This window comes from Nomascus leucogenys, chromosome 3 (assembly GCF_006542625.1).
Source record: "Nomascus leucogenys isolate Asia chromosome 3, Asia_NLE_v1, whole genome shotgun sequence".
Taxonomy (NCBI): domain Eukaryota; kingdom Metazoa; phylum Chordata; class Mammalia; order Primates; family Hylobatidae; genus Nomascus; species Nomascus leucogenys.
The window spans coordinates 132693391-132713371 of NC_044383.1; the positions used below are offsets into that span (position 1 = coordinate 132693391).

General features: G+C 36.2%; 1 protein-coding gene across 2 annotated transcripts in view; it reads left to right on the forward strand.

Moving 5' to 3' along the window:
• ADGB (androglobin) overlaps window positions 1-19981 on the forward strand; it is a 198346-nt gene that overhangs the window by 44873 nt on the left and 133492 nt on the right. For both annotated transcript variants that reach the window (XM_030809809.1, XM_003255848.2), the window contains exons 6-9: window positions 241-380; window positions 2852-2938; window positions 8266-8513; window positions 12707-12835. In XM_030809809.1, the coding sequence (XP_030665669.1) occupies window positions 241-380; window positions 2852-2938; window positions 8266-8513; window positions 12707-12835 (604 nt within the window). The remainder of the gene's footprint in view (window positions 1-240; window positions 381-2851; window positions 2939-8265; window positions 8514-12706; window positions 12836-19981) is intronic.

Here is a 19981-nt window from a genome sequence, read left to right on the forward strand (position 1 = left end):
CCTCATAAAGAAAGACAATATTGATATAGACATGGGTGTGCTGTGATTATGCTACATAAAGCAATAAGCTAAAATATTCAGCCAGAGTAGTATTGAAATTCAGTATCTCAGTCTTTCAGTGTAAGATGCTAAAATAAAACTGGAAAACAGTAAATAGTAACGTCAGCCATGTGCAATCATTTACGAGAGAAAAGTCTGTAAGCCATTGATGGTATTACATTTCTTTCATCTTATTTTTAGGGTTGCTGGAGAAAGATAACAATTGATGATTTTTTGCCTTTTGATGAAGATAACAATCTATTGCTTCCAGCTACAACTTATGAATTTGAACTGTGGCCAATGCTTTTGTCTAAAGCTATTATCAAGCTGGCAAATATCGAGTATGTAATGACACATTATCACTCACATGAATAAAAAAAGCAAACAAAAACATTAACTATACATTCGTATTGCATAATTTATTTTTTACAAATTAGTTAAAAGAGAGCTTTTTTCCCTAAACAATGTAAATGCTCTAGTATAAAATCAAATATGCCAAAGCCACGGATTTGTTTTATTAGGTTAACAATAATGCAAAATTCCTCCAAGAAAAAAATACGCAAGAATTATTCTATGTTCAATGCTGTCTTACTATGAATGGAAAGTCGATCATGGAAAATGATGTTTTGTTTAATAGGAGAAAAAATTGTTTTGTGGGAGAAAAATATTGGTTCATTTAAATACTAAATAATATATCCTGAAATCTAGTTAAAGTTTTAGGTTCTGTATATGCAGCAATAATTTACTAATCTTGAAAAACCTGAACTTTTCTGAAAGATGTCAATGTGCACTTCATGATTTTGGTAACATTGGTCACTTTTGATACACTCATGATGAAAATTACTCATATTTTCTTCAGTATTCTTACAAAATTGGTTTCTTACATTCCTGCCTGACTTGTGTACCAACATATATGAGACACATCTGCTATGTTCTATTCTCTCAGCTTACACTTCCAGAGAAAAGGAGTCATGCCATCCTGGCCCTAAGAGTGCAAAAAAGCTTTGATGATTGGGTTGGAAATGCATGGCAATTTTGCCTCATTGCTCACTGGAAGATGCTCACATACATTGAACAGGCTGGGATTTTATACACGTCCACCTCCTGCAGTTTGTCAAAGATTCTCAATATTTAACAGAACACACCCACATGCTTGAACAGTACATGTTAGAGATTTGCTCACAGCTCAGCCCCCTCCCCTTCTATAAACATTGCAATGTTAGTCAGAAGTCAGGTCTGCCTTGTGTGGATTTTCTTTAGGCACAGCTTCATTTTTCTCTCCCAAGGCTACAAAACAAAAACAACCATTCCTACTGCCATCCTCTTCATTCCTGTTTTTTTCTTACCAGCCCTCAGTTTTCCTTTGGGAATTAGTTTCACCCAGCTTTTAGCACTTAATTGCAATGATTTTTACAAAAACTCAGCCCAGATCTTTGTAAGTAGCTGAATAGCACTAAGTATTCATACTGGTGGTATGTTCATTTATTTGGGAAAAAAAAATGTTCTGAATGTTTCTAGTTCTCAGACATAACTTGAAGTTCTGAAAATCAGAGCTGCTAGCACAGTGAGGCATTGAATACATGACCTGGATAATTGGAGTGGTATTTTATCTTTCTTCAAGCTATAGTTCAGTAGAACTTTATAGCAACATAAGTATTAGGGTTATTATTATTGTTTTAAAAAAATCCAATTAGTAAATAAAGCAACAAGCTAAGTGTAATACATTTCTTGGGAATTCTAGTGGAAAGTTGCCCTACATGGTACAATTTATATTTTTCCATGATTTTTTTCAGATTTTTACAGTACATAGTGATTGCTTTTATATGAGGTTTAGCTTATTACATTTTCCAAATTAACACATAGTAATTTCAATGTCAATGTGAGATATGCAAAGAAAAGAGCATTATTTGATTTGCAAAGTCACTTCATAAATTTATCCAATGAGGAGTTTAGACTAGTCTGGGGTCTATCCCAATAGACACTTATTATCTTTGAAATAGGTAGACATATAGAAATTTGTAATCCATAAACAACAAAACAGTGCACATTTTAAAATAATGGCATATGTGACTAAGATAGTAAGATATCTTTCTGAAGAAAAGCACACATGTGTTGGTAATGCCATTAACACCACCATTGACGGATAGTCAGCTGAAGCCATGACTCCCGGGCAGAAGGGAGATATGGCATTTTTGTGTGTAAATGTAAATAGACTAATAACCTCAGGGAAAAAAAATAAGAGATCTAAATGAGAATAGTGATACTTGGTTAATCATATCCTCATTTTACTTTATGCTAAGCTGACAGATCCACTCTTCTGTACAGGACAGAACAGATGTTTCTGGTTTCTCCACAGTTATCTAAGGATTTCTGATGCCCATCTTGACTTGCCATAGATGAGACTGATCTAACACACAGCTTCAAAGACATCTTAAAATAATTACTGAAATCAGAATGATGAAAGAGACTGTTCTGTTTTAAAAAGAAGTATACAAAAATGGATTATACACTAATTATATATTTCATAATATATAATGTGAATATATTTTATGTATATAGCATTAATGTTACTTTTAGATCTTAAAAAATAAAGCATATAAACATGCCTTGCAAATACAAATGAAATTAATTATATTATAAATCCTACTTCAGTGTTTTAACAAATAATTTGGCTTCTGGGATAGTACTTTTTAATACAGTCTGTAATGAATAATCAGAATATATTGCTGTTTATTAATGATTCCTAGTTCTTATATATCTTTATGTGTTTTCAAATTTTGCTACCTATAACATTATGCATTTTCTTTTTTAGCATTCATGTAGCAGACAGGAGAGAGCTGGGGGAGTTCACGGTTATTCATGCGCTCACAGGGTGGTTTCCAGAAGTCATTTCTCTTCAGTACGTTTGACTATTAAATTGCTCATATCTATTTTTTTTCTTTCTTCCCAAGATTTCTTTAAAATATTCCTAGCCTTTAACAAAATTTCAAGAAAGGTCATGTTTTGCAAAATTTGGGGGAAAATATCATTTTATAGTATTATATAAAGTTCCTTGGGAATTTCAGGGTAAATTCTATTTCCTTATGTAGGAGAAGAATGACCCCCATAGGTTCTTTGTTGGAACTGACTCCTGTAACAGAAGACACATTAACAAGAGAAAAACACACAGAAGTTTATTACCACGTAGATTTCCATGGGAAATCTACAACAAAGAACAGTCAATTTTTACAGAAGTGACAAGACAAAAGAAAATGACTTTGAGCTTCTACAGGTGGCAACTTGTGGGAAGGCAAATAAAATGATAGATAAAGGTTAGTTACGAAAGCTTGTTCATATACATTCCTCTGGTACAATTTTCAGGCCAGTAAGGGTCCAAAGCTGTCTTCAGTGGTTAACATCTGTTCTCTCTGGCACAAGGGAGTGAGGGGGAGGATACTTCCTGGTTTTTGTAAATCTATGTCTTGCTTTTAGGCAAATAGAGGGAAAACAAGAGTTTCCGTGTATCTGCTTCATAATTGCCTGTAGCTCAGCAGTCCTTCATATTTTGGGGTGGCATGTGCAGGTCTCCCACACTTATATATATATATATATATACTATGAATTTAATCTTTAAATATCTGATGTACAAATTTTAAAACTATGGTAATTATTTATTATGGTAAAACATTTGCAAACTTCCCTTTACACTTATAAACCTATCATACTTACTTCAACATAGAAACATAAAAGCAACTTTTAATTGGCCACATCTATATGGAAATAATCATAAGACAGCTATTTTGCATCAAGTATTTTAGTATATTACTTCTCATTTAAAAATCACAGTCCTGAAAGGATAGTCTCATTTAATCATCCATATGACCCCATCAACTAGGTGTACATCATTTCAAATGAGTAAACTAAAGCTCTCAGAGGTTGAATTCCCCCAAACTAGGAACATGTAAGTCTTGCTGGTCCAAAACCCACAGTCTTTCTTTCATATGATTCTAGATATATAGAAATTGCTTCTTTATGTCCAAAAATAGCTATTAGGTAAAGAATAGAATAGAGACATTGTTCAACTTAGTGCTGACTTATAATTTCACGATCGTTTTATTTAATACATAAGGAATATAGATGCACTGTTTTATCATTTTACCATTGACATTTGGAAACAAATAAAGATAAGGTGCATAGAAAAGAATTATAACAATAGATTTGAATGTACCATCAATTCAGATACTGACTTTTACAAGATGATTAAATCCACAGTACAGTTATCAACCTGGACCATCTCTGATCTTTGACTGGTAATAGAAAGCTGCAATTCCCCAGGGTCGATAGAGATTAGAGGAGGTTGAAGACAGGCCCTAGTAACTTGGATTCTGCCATCTTCACCATATTTTCAGCAGAATAAACTAGGTGTTGCTTTGTTCAAATAAAAGCATTTTCAGGGAAAAAAAACTGGAGGGTAGGAGCTGATCTTGTTTTAATCTTAGGAAAGGCCAAGATAGCACTCTTTTATAACTTCTTTTGGAAAACCTTTTCCTATTATCTAAATGACTTCCTGACATAATGTGTACAATGTTAGTAAGAGAAGTAGAGAGAAAATGAGATTTTAAAAGTATGGAGCTCTCTAAATTTTTATACTTAGTGTTGATGGAAAGCGTACAGTTTTTCCTGTGCAATTTTCTCTGTGCAGTAGTCAGTAGAGATACCAGAGACAGGAAATCATCAGAATTCTACCAGAGGATGGTAAAGAAACAAGAGATCAGAATAATTCACAACTAGAAAATTCATAAAATTTTACCTCGGAAAATCAGAACAGAATATCTTCAATTTTCCATGTAATAATAGAAGCAGAGTCAGTGACACGTCTGAGTGGGAATTAGAAATCCAACCACTTCAAAGGACTCTTGTTGGCACGTGTCTCTGATGCATGGTCTGTCTGTGAGTATAGCACTCTGCCACCCTGTCTTTAAACCTAATGGTCCAAGAAGTTATATGGTCTCATTCCGTGGTGTTTGAATAGGTCTTTTTCATAGTGTAGTATATTTTATATGGTAGATGGGAAATACATCCTAGATTTTGGATTCAGAAAGGTCTGTTCCTATCCTGACTCAATTATTTGCTGGTTGTGTGATGCCATATAACTTAACAACCTCTTAAGCGTCAGTTAAGACTGTATAACCTATGTTCCAGAGCTGTCATGGGATCAAATGAAAAAAATATATAAAATGTGCTAAAGGCCACTCTACTGGGTAGTGGAGATCCAGGGATGAATAGGAGGCAGTTCAGGGAGTCGAGCAGATCAGAGATGCACAGGGAAACCAATTATTACTTTCCAGCCACCAGTTCATTTCTCTTGTTTTCCTCAGAAAAAAAAAATCTTAATAAATGAGTGGTTTGTACACACTGTCTTCATCTCCTCAACTCCCCGTTTCTTCTCATCTGACTCTTTGACCTTCTCTCTCCACCACACCAGTAAAATGGCTCTTCTTAAGGTCAACAAAGACCTTAACATTGTCAAGTCAAGTGGTCACCTCTCCTGCCTCATTTACTTGCATCCCAGTATGTGACCCTCTTAAACAAGTTATTTCCTTTTGCAACGCTTGCTTCCCTTGGTTTCCACAGCAACACACTTTCTGGGTTTTTCTCCTTATTTTCTGCTCTTTCTCAGCCTTCTTGGATAGTTCCTCAACCACGGTACAGCTACTAAGTGATGGTATGTAGCAGGGCTCCTGTCCTGTAACTTTAAATAACAAACTGTTTGACAATGATTTTCGAGTTTATGCCTGGTCACCATTGCCCGAACTCTAGACTGTATTTATCTACAACTGCCTAAGTTACATAGCTATGTGGATGTCAAAAGTGTATCTTAAACTCAGAATATCCAGAAAGGAACTCTTGATTCTCAACCTCCTAAATTGCACCTTCCCTAGAATGCATCATCTCAGTGAATTTCACTACCGTCCACCTATTTATTTAAGCTAAAGAAAAAAACTAGAAGTCATCCTTCATTCTCATTTTCTTTGCCTCTCACATAAAATCTCTCACTAAGCTCAGTCAATAGTACATTCTCTACTTACTCTGAAGCTATTTGTTTCTCTACATCTCCATTATTACCATCCTAGTTCAACCACTGGTCACATGTAATAGACTTATAACTGGTCTCCTAGAGTCTATTTTACCCTCCTCTAGTTAAGTTGGCAATCAGAATAATTTTCTAAAGTATAAATCAGATCATGTCGTTCTCCTTGCTTAAAACCTTTCAGTGTTTAACTGTTACACTTGAATGAAGTTTTACAGTCTTGACCATGATCCTCAGAGATCTACACTGTCTGATACACACAATCTCTGACCTCATCACTGAACACATCGATGTCTTGGCAACCATTTACTGGTCACCCAAGTCTTCTTTCTGTTTCTGAAATATATGAAACTCACTCTATCTTACAGTCCTTACATGGGCTACTCTTATTTTTTTTTCTGCCTGGAATGACCTTTCATCAGATTATTCACTTAGCTGGGTATGTCACAACTTTTGGGTCTCACCAAGCTTAACCATCAACTCCTTAGACAGGCCTAGTTGAGCATCCAATCTAAGTTATTCCTTCCCCAAGTTATGCCACATTTCAGCTTCCCTTATTTTATTTTCATCATGGAAGTTATCACTGTTGTTATTCTCTATCTCTCTCTCTGTTGTATCCATCCATTGGATGTAAAATTGTCCACGAGAACAGGGACCCTCTTTTGTTTTGCTCAATGTAGTGCCTTCTGTGTTTAGAACAGTGACACAGAATGACTGGGATACAGTATGTGCTCAATGAATTGTGCAAAATGAGAATTTTTAAAAAAATTTTAAAGGCTATACTAGAATACTAGGAGAGTGTAAAAGATTCTTTGGGAACTCAGAACAGAAACCTATAGTTTAATTCCTGCAGAAGGTAATACTTGAATTTATCTCAAAGGTTATTAGTTGAAATGAATGAAGCTGATTGAGGCGGGGAATCCAACTCACAGAAGAAAATATATCAAGGAAATAGAAGAAAGCAGGGTGCATCCCAGAAAAACACGTGGTTCTGCATTATATGCTATGGAATTCTAGAGGAGGAATAGGATGTGGGAATGGAAAGGTAAATAGGATCTAGACAGATAGAGAGGCCTTTTATGCCATGCTAAGACACTTTTACAACCTCCTTAAAATGATCAGATGTCACTAAGGGATTACAGACAGGAGGATGACTGTATCAGACTCATGATTTTGAAAGATTGCTCAGAGCCTTAGGACAGCAAATGGCAGGAGTGGAACAGCGAGACTGGCTTGTGCAGTATTCTTGGGGGGGTCTTCTGAGGATTTCTGCCAAGGAAGTGGTGATGAGAATGGAGAAAAGGTGATCCACTGCACTGAGAAAAGGTAGGATCCAACTGACACTGTGTTTTATTTGAAGAGGATTTTAAAGAGAGATCTTGGTCATTGTCAATTTTCTGCTTTGAGTACTAAGTAGAAGGTGATGCAGGACGTTTTTGTTTACTTTCTTTTTTATTTGGGACAAATACCTATTAGGTGGTTGTATGTGTGAGTCTGGATATCAGGAGAGAGGTTTGAGCTGGAACTAGTGATTTAGAGGTTACACACATTTATGGATAAACTCAAAATATGAGGACATACTATGTAAAATGGCAAGAACACCAAGAGGAGAGCTGTGGGAAAAGAATTAAATTGTCAACAGTGAGCAGAAGAAAGGGAGCGTTCAAAGGAGGCTGCAAGTCATTTCTATCACAACTGAAAGAAAACCAGGAAAGAGGGACGTTATGGAAGCCTCAGGGAAGAGTTAAAAGCAAGAAACAACACTGTCACATTCCACAGAGAAGCCTAGTAAGTTAAGGACTTTCTGCGTAAGTGATCATGCATGCAGAAATGTCTGCCACTTAATAGATGCTCAAGGACATGTTCTTTCCCTCTCCTGGTTGTTAACGTGATTAGCTTCCCTGCCAGGGCGAGTGATCTCTGAGATAACACCGTGATTTTGGTCGCTTTGTATCAGCAAAGCCCAGCACACAGTAGGCATGCAATGAAAGCTTTTTGAATGTCTAATATATAATACTGTTTCTTTTAACTAAAAATTTGAGTTAACAATTGAAATTATTCATTAAATAGCAAGTTGATTTTTCTGTCAGTAATTTCTTACGAAGTTCAAGGAAAAAAAAACATTGTTTGGAAATTAATATTGTCTTTTCTCTTAGCCCGGGATACATGGACAAAGTCTGGGAGCTTCTGAAAGAAATATTGCCTGAGTTTAAGCTGTCAGATGAGGCCAGCTCTGAAAGCAAAATAGCAATGTTAGATTCTAAATTAAAAGAACCAGGCAAAGAAGGGAAGGAGGGAAAAGAAATAAAGGATGGAAAGGAAGTAAAAGACGTGAAGGAATTCAAACCTGAAAGTTCTTTGACAACACTAAAGGCTCCTGAGAAAAGCGACAAAGTTCCAAAGGGTAAGATATTTTACATCAAAATGTGATTCAGTATGGACATTGCACATAAATGCCTTACAATTGTATTTGATGTGTTGCTAGAAATAGTGGTTTTGATCCAGACCCCAAGACAGGGTTCTTGGATCTCATGCAGTAGGGAATTCAAGGCAAGTCACAGAGTGGAGTAAGAAGAGAGAGTTTATTGAAACCTCCTCAGTTACAGAGTAGGGCATCTTCAGCAAGCAAAGAAAGGTGCTGTCTTTGTTTTCAGTTTTTCTTCCTTTTGTTTTTTTTTTTTTTTTCTTTTTGGGATGTAGTTGCACTCTTGTTGCCCAGGCTGGAGTCCAGTGGCACAATCTCGGCTCACTGCAACCTTCATCTCCCAGGATCAAGTGATTCTCCTGCCTCAGCCTCCCAAGTAGCTGGGATTACAGGCACGCACCACCATGCCCAGTTAATTTTTGTGTTTTTAGTAGAGACAGGGTTTCACCATGTTGGCCATGCTGGTCTTGAACTCCTGACCTCAGGCGATCCACCCACCTCAGCATCCCAAAGTGTTGGGATTACGGGTGTGAGCCACTGCACCCAGCCCAGTTTTTCTTATATAGGAGTCTTATCTATGTAAAAGCCAAGTTAAGCTCAGCTGTCTTGACAGCATGACAAAATGTAGTATTCTGTTGATTTAAAGAAAGTTATACTTGGCATTTTAGTGCATTAAGTACATCAAAGCATAACAATAATTATCTTGAAAGCATACTTTTTACAGGCATTGGGACATATGGACATATTGCTATGGGTATTCAGACATCTGGACATTCTGCTGTTGTAAGAGTGTGTCCCTTGCAGGTATCGTTAGGCTGTATCTCCAGCTATAAACATGTAATGACTGTGGGTCATGATTGGCAAGAAATATGCCTTGTTAGTCTTAAGATGGAGCTGAACTTAAAATGGGGTTTCTCAAGGCCTCTGAGGCTCCTGCTTCCCTAAGAAATGCATCTTTGTTGTCGTTATCCTTTCTTAAGTTTTTGTGACAACAGCCATGTAATTAAGATCTTTCTTTTCTAGGACTTTAGGACTTATAACGGTGTTTACTATATGCTAATTATTATTCCACATTTTGCTTTCTTTGAAAATCAAAAGCAATTCTCTACTTTGATGCTACCAAATTAATCTAGTATTAATTTAGGAAGATAGATTAAGCTTTCAATTTCCATTAAACATGTATTTCTCCTATTTAAAAAGTAAAAAGTGGCAGAACTTGACAATGATGACTGGTAGAATTCCAAGCTGCAAAGCAGGATAGATGGTTGTACCGTTTAGGAGAGATCACAAAATGATTTTGAATATATTGAAATTGAGGTGACTTGAAGACAACCGAGTCGATTTTTCATGTCAAGACTCCTAGGCTGGTGATATACACTTGGGAGTCATTGACAAATGCCTGCAAAATTAAACCAGGAATGATATTTCCCAAGGAGACAGTATAGAGTGAGCAGATGAGGGAGGCTGAGACTGAGACCTGTAGAAGCGGAACATCTAAGAGGTTGGCACAAAATGATGAACTGCTGAATGAAGAGTAAGGACCAGCCAGGGGAGCAGGGACAACATCAGCAGAGCATTCTGTCACTGGGGCCAAAGGAAAAGGTGTTCCAAGAACCAGAGATTATGTTAAATATTCTGGGAAGATGGGAAGATGAACTATGATGAAAATTTAAATTTCTCAATTACATTTTGTGATATAGAGGTCATTGCGCACTTGTGAGTGATAGAAGTAGAAGATACATTGGAGGGAGTAAGAAGGAAGTGGGAAGTAAAAGAATGTATAAACAACCCTGTGAGAAGCTTGGCCTTGAAGAACAGGAAACTGCAAAGTGGAAGCTGATAGGGAAGAATGTGGGATGCAGAGAGAATATGTATTTGTGGATGTAGTGAAGGAAAATTGGGTTTTTTTTAAGTGATGACTGGAAAGATCACACTGAGATGACTGCAGTAGTATACATTTTCTTTTTTTGTGTGTGTGTTTTTTTTTTTGAGATGGAGTCTCGCTCTGTCGCCCAGGCTGGAGTACAGTGGCGCAATCTCGGCTCACTGCAAGCTCCGCCTCCCGGGTTCACGCCATTCTCCTGCCTCAGCCTCTCCCAGTAGCTGGGACTACAGGTGCCCGCCACCACGCCCAGCTAATTTTTTTGTATTTTTAGTAGAGATGGGGTTTCATCGTGGTCTCGATCTCCTGACCTCGTGATCTGCCCGCCTCGGCCTCCCAAAGTGCTGGGATTACAAGCGTGAGCCACCGCGCCAGGCCAATAGTAGTATACATTTTCCGAGAAGAAGGAGCAAGTTCCACACCCCAGCTAGAAGGGGATTGGGCCAACCCGGGGAGAGCAATGGCTCCTCCATTCTCATAGGTGGGCACAGGTCATGGGGGAGTGAATACAGGTGTAGGTGGGTAACGGGTTTGGTAGGAGAAGATGAAGACTTCAGACCAAAGACTTCTACTTTTTGTTTATACACAGCCTAGCTATGAGCTGAAAGTGAGGTGGAGGTGGAAGATGTAGATTCTCACAGAGATTTAAAATAGATGTGGCAAGGTTTGCAGAACTATGGGAGGATCATCTCTAGTGGGACTCAGCTGCCAAGTTTATTCAGAGTGGGGTTTTGCCAGATGGGTGGGATGAAATGACAGAGGAGCAATCCTTATTTAGGGTATTGGCAAAAACACATTTTGGTGAGCACTGTTGTATACTATCCAAATTTCTATGTGAAACAGTTTGATTTTTTTTCTATTTATAGTTTTTATTATGTATTATTTTTAAGTCACAAATTCTGAATAGAAGTTTGAAAGCTCTTAAAGTCCTATTTGAAAATTATACATGCACTCAAATATCACTTCCTAAAATTAGATTTATTGAATTAAGGTAATATATATAGAAAATTCACAAATAAAATTCTGATAATAAACTTTTTAAAGACCTAAACTTCCTGGTTAAATGTTTTATCCTGTGATTGAAGTTATAGTTATCTTTACTTTTATATCTAATTTAAGTGTTAAATCTACTGAAAAAGCTAAGATATGGGCCGGGCATAGTTGCTCACACCTGTATTCCCAGCACTTTGAGAGGCTGATGCTGGCAGATCACTTGAGCTCAGGAGTTCAAGACCAGCCTAGACAACATGGTGAAACCCTGTCTCTATAAAAAAGAAAAATAAAAAGAAAAGAAAAAGAAAAATTAGCAAGGTGTGATGGTGCACACCTGTAGTCCCAGCTATCCAGGAGGCTGAGGTGGGAGAATTGCTTGAGCATGGGAGGTCAATGCTGCAGTGAGCTAAGACCTTGCCACTGCACACCAGCCTGGGCTGCAAAGTGAAAGCCTGTCAAAAAGAAAAAAAAAAAAAGCTAAGATATGAAACATGTCTATTTTGGATGTTCAGAAACATTAAAAGTAGATAATGTCACAGTTTTTATTTATGAAAATTTTAAAGATGAGCAACCTGATCAATGATGATTACAAACTTAACAGATGATGCAGAGAATGAAATGACAGAAATCTACAATTTCTGTCTCAGAATTGAGACAGATTTGTTAGGGAATTAACAAAATCTTCGAGAAAAGTATTTTAGGTTGAAGAAGAATATGTTTTATGGATTGAGTATATGAATGAGCATTCAAATGGTGGGAATAGTTCTGGATGCAAGAGTTTTATTACCCAAGCCATGTAGGCAATAAGATGCTGGTTTGGGACTTTGGTCGGAATCTGGGCTCCACAAGAAAATATTTTGGAGTCAGAAAACTGTGTTTCCTGTAAGTGGAGGACCCAGATAAGAAAAATCTGAGAGGGCTCTACATTTAGGACTTAACTTTCAGTACAGGCTTTGCCGTGTTTTGTTTTTATTTTTAAAATGAGAAAATTACCTTGATTCTATCTTATATAAATAAAATATATTCAAATAATTATCTTCATGAAACAAAATTTTATGCAGTAGATAAAAAGCAATGCTGCATTTATTTCATGATATATCTCAATTTTCAAAGTTCTCCCTGGCTTTATCATGATGTTTCTAATTAGAGGGGATCATGTTTTGGAGAAATTATGGCATAATTTTACATTAAATAATACTATTATTTTGGCCTTTTTTCTTTCAGACAACGACTGAATAAGAAATATAGTTTGAGATTGTCTAGTTAAAATATTTATTGTGATTTTTTCATATGTTAGAGAAAGCAGATGCAAGAGACATCGGAAAGAAGAGAAGCAAAGATGTAGAAAAGGAAAAATTCAAATTCTCACTTCATGGTTCAAGATCCTCATCAGAAGTGCAGTACTCTGTGCAGTCCCTATCAGATTGTAAGCTCCTAATTTCTTAGAATAATAACTATTTTAGTTGTTTCTTAAAATGCTGGAAAACCTTGGAACATAGAAATACATTTTTTCTTTTGAAATAACTAAATAAACTTATTCAAGGTTGCCATAAATATTGGGTTCTCAGATGGGTGGGTGTGTTGGTCCAAAGTCCTACCAATGAGACAGAAGCCTCTTATCCAAGTTACAGTGCAATTGTCACAGAAGAAGTATCCACATATGGGACAGGCTTCTGCTGGTCGCTTTCAGGTATTGCTCTAAAAAATACTCATCATCCAAATTAAAGAAATTCAAAGTTACTTGTTTGCGTGGTTAGATGCCAGCCACCAAATGAAACAAAAGCCTACATCTGGCTCCTTGCTCGCAGTGGACCTCCAGCTCTTTTACTGTGTTTTAGAAAATAACTGTGAGGCCGGAGACTCTAGAAGTCATTGTTTATATCACGACACTGACAACCACACTTTTTGTGTATCGCACTGTGACTGGGTGGATGTACAAGATCTATTTATAATAGCCTCGTTGTATAAAGGTCGACTATTTTTGTGAAAATGCTAGGGTTTCTCTCTCACTTAAAATCACATTGGAGATCTTTCATTTTAATTAATATCTTTCCAATTTGGACTTACAAATTATCTCTAAAGACCCCTTAGCTACTGCACTTTTGTCCTCTGTACCAGCTAAAACAGTCTAGGTATAGTAGCCTTTAAACAAATTGTATCAGGTTGAAAGAAAACATGCTGTAAAAAAATGATACCTCAACCTATTCAGGAGGTTATCAGGAGGAAGACTAGAGCGTCTCTTTTGAGTCTCAGCTTTGGCTCATCTATCTTGGTGCTTCCAGAGTGTAGGTTATCATTTTCACCTCATCCTTTATTAGCTAGTCAAAAATATGTGTTTTTACCTCTAGTAGTGTGCTTTATTAATAAATTTTTATCTTTTTTCTTAATATATTATGATGATTTGTATGGGGACATTTTAATAATTATGGCTTTTTATTTTTACTGAAACATGTCTAGTGATGTGGATAGAAAAAAATCACTATTGTGTTTTTAATTCTACATTAAAAATCGTTTTCTTATACTGATGCCTTAAGCAATATTTTTTGATAGTGAGAAACATTACATTAGCAGATTTACTGATGGTTCTTCATCTTTGTGAAAATGGCTAAAACTTTCTCTGAGATCTTTCTTTATGAAAATAAAAGTAATGATGCCTTCTTTCTCCTGCTGAACTTGTAGTTAAGGTCATTCCAACACATAGAATGTGGTTCAGTTTGGACTGTGGAGTCAAGCTGCTTGAGTTCAATATCTGCTCCAACACTGAGTGTATAAGTATCAGGCAAGTGATAGAACCTCTTTAAACTCAGGATCTGTATAAATCAGCATTATTGTTTTGGTGAGGGTCCTTGTGAGAATCAAGTGTTGAATCCAGGTAAAGTGCTTAGCACTTGTTGGTAGAGCTACATTTTAGCGTACTTATTGCAAAAGCCTTTGTTAATTCTTACTTGTGCTAAAGATACGGTGTTAGAATAAACTCTATAGGAGTACTTTATCTGGCATAAATAAGAGGGTGGCCATGGGAACTTCCTTCTCCCACAGAGTTAAATCTAAGTGCATTTCTGATGGTGTTATAATTCATTTCCTTCAATCAGCTGCTTTGGTTTCACTTGTAAAGGAGATAATGGGTAGACAGTAAGCGTTCAAGAGGTAATTGAGTTACAATTCAAACTCATATGGAAAAAATAACATGACATTTATATTGTTTGTTTGTTTATTTATTTATTTGACACAGAGTCTTGCTGTGTCGCCCAGGCTGGAGTGCAGTGGCACAATCTCAGCTCACTGCAATCTCCACCTCCCAGATTCAAGCAAGTCTCGTGCCTCAACCTCCCAAGTAGCTGGGACTGCAGGCACATGAAATTACACCCGGCTAATTCTTGTATTTTTAGTAGAGACGAGCTTCATCATGTTGGCCAGGCTGGTCTCAAACTCCTGACCTCAAGTGATCCACCCACCTTGGCCTCCCAAAGTGCTGGGACTATAGGCATGTGCCACCACTCTCGGCCTATATTGTTTATGTTTGATTTGATATTAGATGTGTTGTAGTTAATTCTGATAAGTCACTGAAAATATAATATAAAGAACCCCTGTTTTATTAATTTTTTCAAAGTAGCATATTTATCACAACGGTCATTAAAATAAAATGGGGCTCATAGTTTTAAATGCCATAGGAGATATAGTTTTATAATGGCAGAAGACATGTAGAGATTTATATATACTTACATGTCATCTAATATTATCCGATGCATACCCTAATAATGACTTGACATTTAAGATTTCATTTTGTTATTTTCAAAATAAGTGTATTCATTTAGGTACACTAGCTGGTATGCCTAACAAATGATTCTAATGTCATATATATTTCTTTCTCAATTAAAATAAAAAGACTAGTGTTAATCACTGGCAGGAAGTTATTTTCCAAATGGCATTGAAGAGACCCAGGCTCCTTCCATTTTATGCCTCTTATACCTCTAGCATTCTAAAGTTCTATACCAGGGGGAAGAAAAAGAGCTTGGAGGATTGCAGGAGCAAGATGTCTGAAATCAAAACAAGCTGTATTGTATATCACTTCTGGTCTCATTCTGTTGAAGACAATTCAGTCCAATGGCCACACCTGACTTTAAGAGGAGTTGGAAATACGGAATGTGACATGCGCTAAAGATTGATCATTTCAGGAGAAAGAGGAAACCATTTGGTGAACAATGATCAATCTTTACCACATTCCACTTTTATGATCACCAGATACCCATTTCACTCTTCTTCTCACATATATGTTCAATACTTACCAAGAGTCCCAGCCCAAATTATTATCTAGTAATTTCATCTAGTTAAAATATCCAGGATCTCCAAGTCATGTACCTGCACACACGTGCTTACAGATACACCCATATGTATCCACTCCCATCTCTCATGAGGAAACCTGGGGATCCACCTCACACAGCAAAATATTTGGTAAAACTGGAACCTGTGACAATTTAGAAGTTAGCCATGTACTCAGTGAACCTGAGTCTCTAAAATAAGTGGTTGAAAATCTACTAATCTAGGCAGTGTTAAGTTTGTAATATCTACTGTTAGCAAGATATTTCAAATAAGAAATGAGTTCAGGGAAGAATTGTCTGTTTTTCCAAAATAAATGGGAAAAAATAGAGAAATTTCTGAGATCACAGAACATACAAAATTGAAAAAGAAGGCTCTTTCTTTACCACAATTAATTGGAGAAAAGGCTGGTGTTGAAGACAGCCATGTTCCTCCCTTTTTATACCTCCTATACTCTAGCATGTGAATTCTAAAGTTCTATAACAGTGGGAAGTAAAAGAGCTTGGAGGATTGCAGGTGCAAAGGTGTTTGAAGTAAAAACAAGCTGTATTGTTTATCACTTCTGGTCTCATTCTATTGAAGACAATTCAATTTAATGGCCATACCTGAGTATTTAACAACAAAGGTCCATGATATATTTTGGATATTTGTCCTCGCCCAAACCTCATTTTGAATTGTAATCCCCAGTGCTGGAGGTGGAGCCTGGTGGGAGTGGACCTGAGGGCAGATCCCTCATGGCTTGGTGCTGTCTTCATGACAGTAAGTTCTTGCAAGATCTGGTCATTTAAAACTGTGTAGCATCTCCCCCTACTCTCTTCTTGCTCCCATTCTCACCGAGTGAGACACCTGCTCCCCCTTTTGCCTTCTGCCATGAGTAAAAGCTCCCTGAGGCCTCCCCAGAAACAGATACCAGATCTAGGCTTCCTGTACACCCTGCAGAACTGTGAGCCAATTAAACCTCTTTTCTTTATAAATTATCCAGTCTCAGGTATCTCTTTATAGCCATGCAAGTATGGCCTAATACAGTCCAGTAAAACTTAAACAACACACCTGGTTGTGTCAAAGATTAAGACTGCAACCTCTTTGTTGCAGCTATCTTCCAAGTAGCCTCTATGAAGCAAAGAAGCAAAGAAGTAAATTAGCCTTGGGAATTACGCTCAAGAAAGACTATGAACATGTGGAACTGATGAAACAAATAGATTAGAAGCCCACTAATATATATTTTTTAAAAACTTGTATTAAGAAATTATGGGCCTGGTATAAAAGGCCTTTTATTTTTCAGCTTTGCATCAAATATTGGACCTGCAAACATTGTCTGGTAGGAAGTGGGTCGGAACACATTCGAGTCATCCTCTTTAGATATTGCCACATAGAATAATAGACAATAAAAAATTGCCAGAAAGACCAGGGACTACTTTACACTTCACACTTCTCAATTGTGTACTTGACATGTTGCTTAACCTATCTGTAACTCAGCTTACTTGCCTGAAAAATACTGTTAAAAATAGAATTTATTTCATAGGGTTTATGTGAACTGACTCATATGAAATACTTAGGCCTTAGCATAGAGTAGGCATTCACTGAAGGTTAGCTATTCTAAATTAACTAAATATCACATCTGAAAAAAATCATATATAATCTTTAACAAACACTTCTAATGGACTTATAGTAATTTGGGGTTCATCTCAGTGGGACTCAAAATTTCAGGCTGAAATTTTTATAGGTTCAGACAGTAAATGTTCAACATAAAATGAAATCAATGATAGAAGTGGTATTTAAGTAATCTTACATATTTTATAGCAGTCTTCTGAAATATGCTTATAGAAAGCAAAAAAAGCTGTATCGCATGTAAAATAAAACATTTAAATCATACAAATGTAGCAAAAGCTTCTTTTGGGCAATAAAATACATATAATTAGTATGGCAGTTGTAGGCCATATAAGACTCATAATTACTGTACAAAACATTTTAAAGCAGTTTTAGAGACTAGGATGTTAAATTTCATCTCATCATTCAAGAGTATATTTTTTCTTAAATTTCTTCCTCAATTATTAAGCATTATTATATGCAGCTGTGCTAATTCAATACAAAGTTACTTCAACAACTGGAAAGATAAGGAAATTTCGTGGTTTGTACCATTGATAGTTCACTGAAAGAAATTATAGAGCCCCTAGATTTAAACATTTGCCTTTAAGATATTCTAAAAGCAGTTTTATTGATATATAATAAAATCAAAAAGCATTATTAGTGTTCCAATATTGCAGAATCACACAACGTATTTACAGAGAGATAATAGAACAAATAGGAATTATCTAAGGCCCTTTAGACCCTTTACAAATAATTCTTATATTTTCTTGGCTAATAAACTTTTTTGAAAATCTTACGAAAATTACGAACCTTCTTTTTTTTTTTTTTTTTCAAATCCTTCATAGTCTTGGTTGAATGTGTCTTCTAGAGTCCATGTGCTAGAATTTTGATCCCCAATGCAACCATGTTGGGAGGTGGGGCCTAATGAGAGGTAATTAAGCCATGAGGACAGAGGGAGTGGATTAATGCCATTATCATGGGAGTGGTTAGGTATCCTGGGTGTGAGTTTGTTATAAAAGGGCGAGTTTGGCTATGGGATGACATGCTTATTTAGCCATGGGGTGAGACAGCAAAAAGTTCCTCACCAGATGCCAGCACCGTGATCTTGGACTTCCCAGCCTCCAGAACTGTGGGGAAATAAACTTCTGTTCTTTATAAGTTACCCAGTCTCAGGTATTTCATTTTAGCAGTACAAAACAGACTAAAGCAGTTAGTGTGCACACAAATCTGCAGTGTTACATAATAGTTCACCGAGTTCTGGGCCCCTGGATCTCATTTATAAGATGTATAAAACTTAGTTTGAAAATCTCTATTTAATAGCATATTCCTATCTAGCTTTTACAGATTGATATTTAGCTAATAGCATCAGTATAGTGATACCAATATTCATAATCAGCTTCTAGTCTAATTAACCTGTGCCTATGCTATACCACTTATTAAATATTTAAAACTTCACCCTTGACTAAACACTTGTGTTATTTTTTAATATTTCAACATTAAATATTACAATCACATGTAAAATGTGTAATTATCCTAAAATTTGGAGCAAATTTTTTTGTCATCAACATCATTTCTATAATATGTCAAGACCACATTCTTTACTCCAAGTTTCTAAAGTTATGTTTTTCTAAGACCTCACCTGGAATTCCCAGGTTTCCATATATTTTATTACATAATGTCATAAAATAAATGAGAATTTTTTTCAAAATACCTGTATCACAAACTTTATTTTTAATATCATAAGGAAAATAAAAGTTCAAAAGACTTATTAAAGATCAAGGACAAAGTACTTAATGTGATAATATTAAATATTAAGCTTTAGAAAATTTTAGGGAAGACATCAAAATTTCTAATGCATAATGTACAAATGTGGGATATAATGTGGACCAAAATACTTTTACATGTTATGATTTTTAAAACAAGATTTAGAAAAGAGTTAATGAAATAGATCAACCTGAATGAGCCATGGGGTGCCCAGACATTTGGTCAAACTTTATGTAAGGTGTATGTTTAACATCTGGAAACTCAGCTGACTTTTATAAAGAAGCCCAATCTTGCTCAGTAGCCAGGCTCAGAGAGGAAACCTCACTCTTCTTCCCTCCACCTCTCATGCTTCATGCTTTCCTAAGGTGTAGACAGCCAACTGCTTAACCTTGAACCTGGAAAGTACATTTAATCTCATCCTCTTCCTTGAGCAGAAAGTTCTGCAGATAGATAAAAAAATTGATTTTTAAAATTTTATCCATTTTAATATTTAGCAGTCATCACTGTCAGGAACTTCCTCTCCATAACTAGCCTTCAACTCTCAACTGACACCTAAAGACATTTCACAATCTTTCTTTTGATTAGAGGACTTATTGGAGGGCTTCGATTAGATTGATCAGTGAGAAAAGTAACTGGACTGTAAATTACTGGTCACTGCTGAAGGCCATTCTGGTCAATGTGGGTATCTCAAATGGTTTTATCTGATGATAGGAGTGCATGAAAAGTATTTTCATTAACATTCATTCTTTTTAAAAGGAATAATTATTTTGCTGCATCCTTAAACTTAAGATGATTAGTCATATTTAAAAACATATTATTTCATACAAGTTATCACACAATACACAGTACCTTGTACTCCACAAGGGGTAAACCAAATTATTAACCAAGCCTCTGCAGAGTTAGT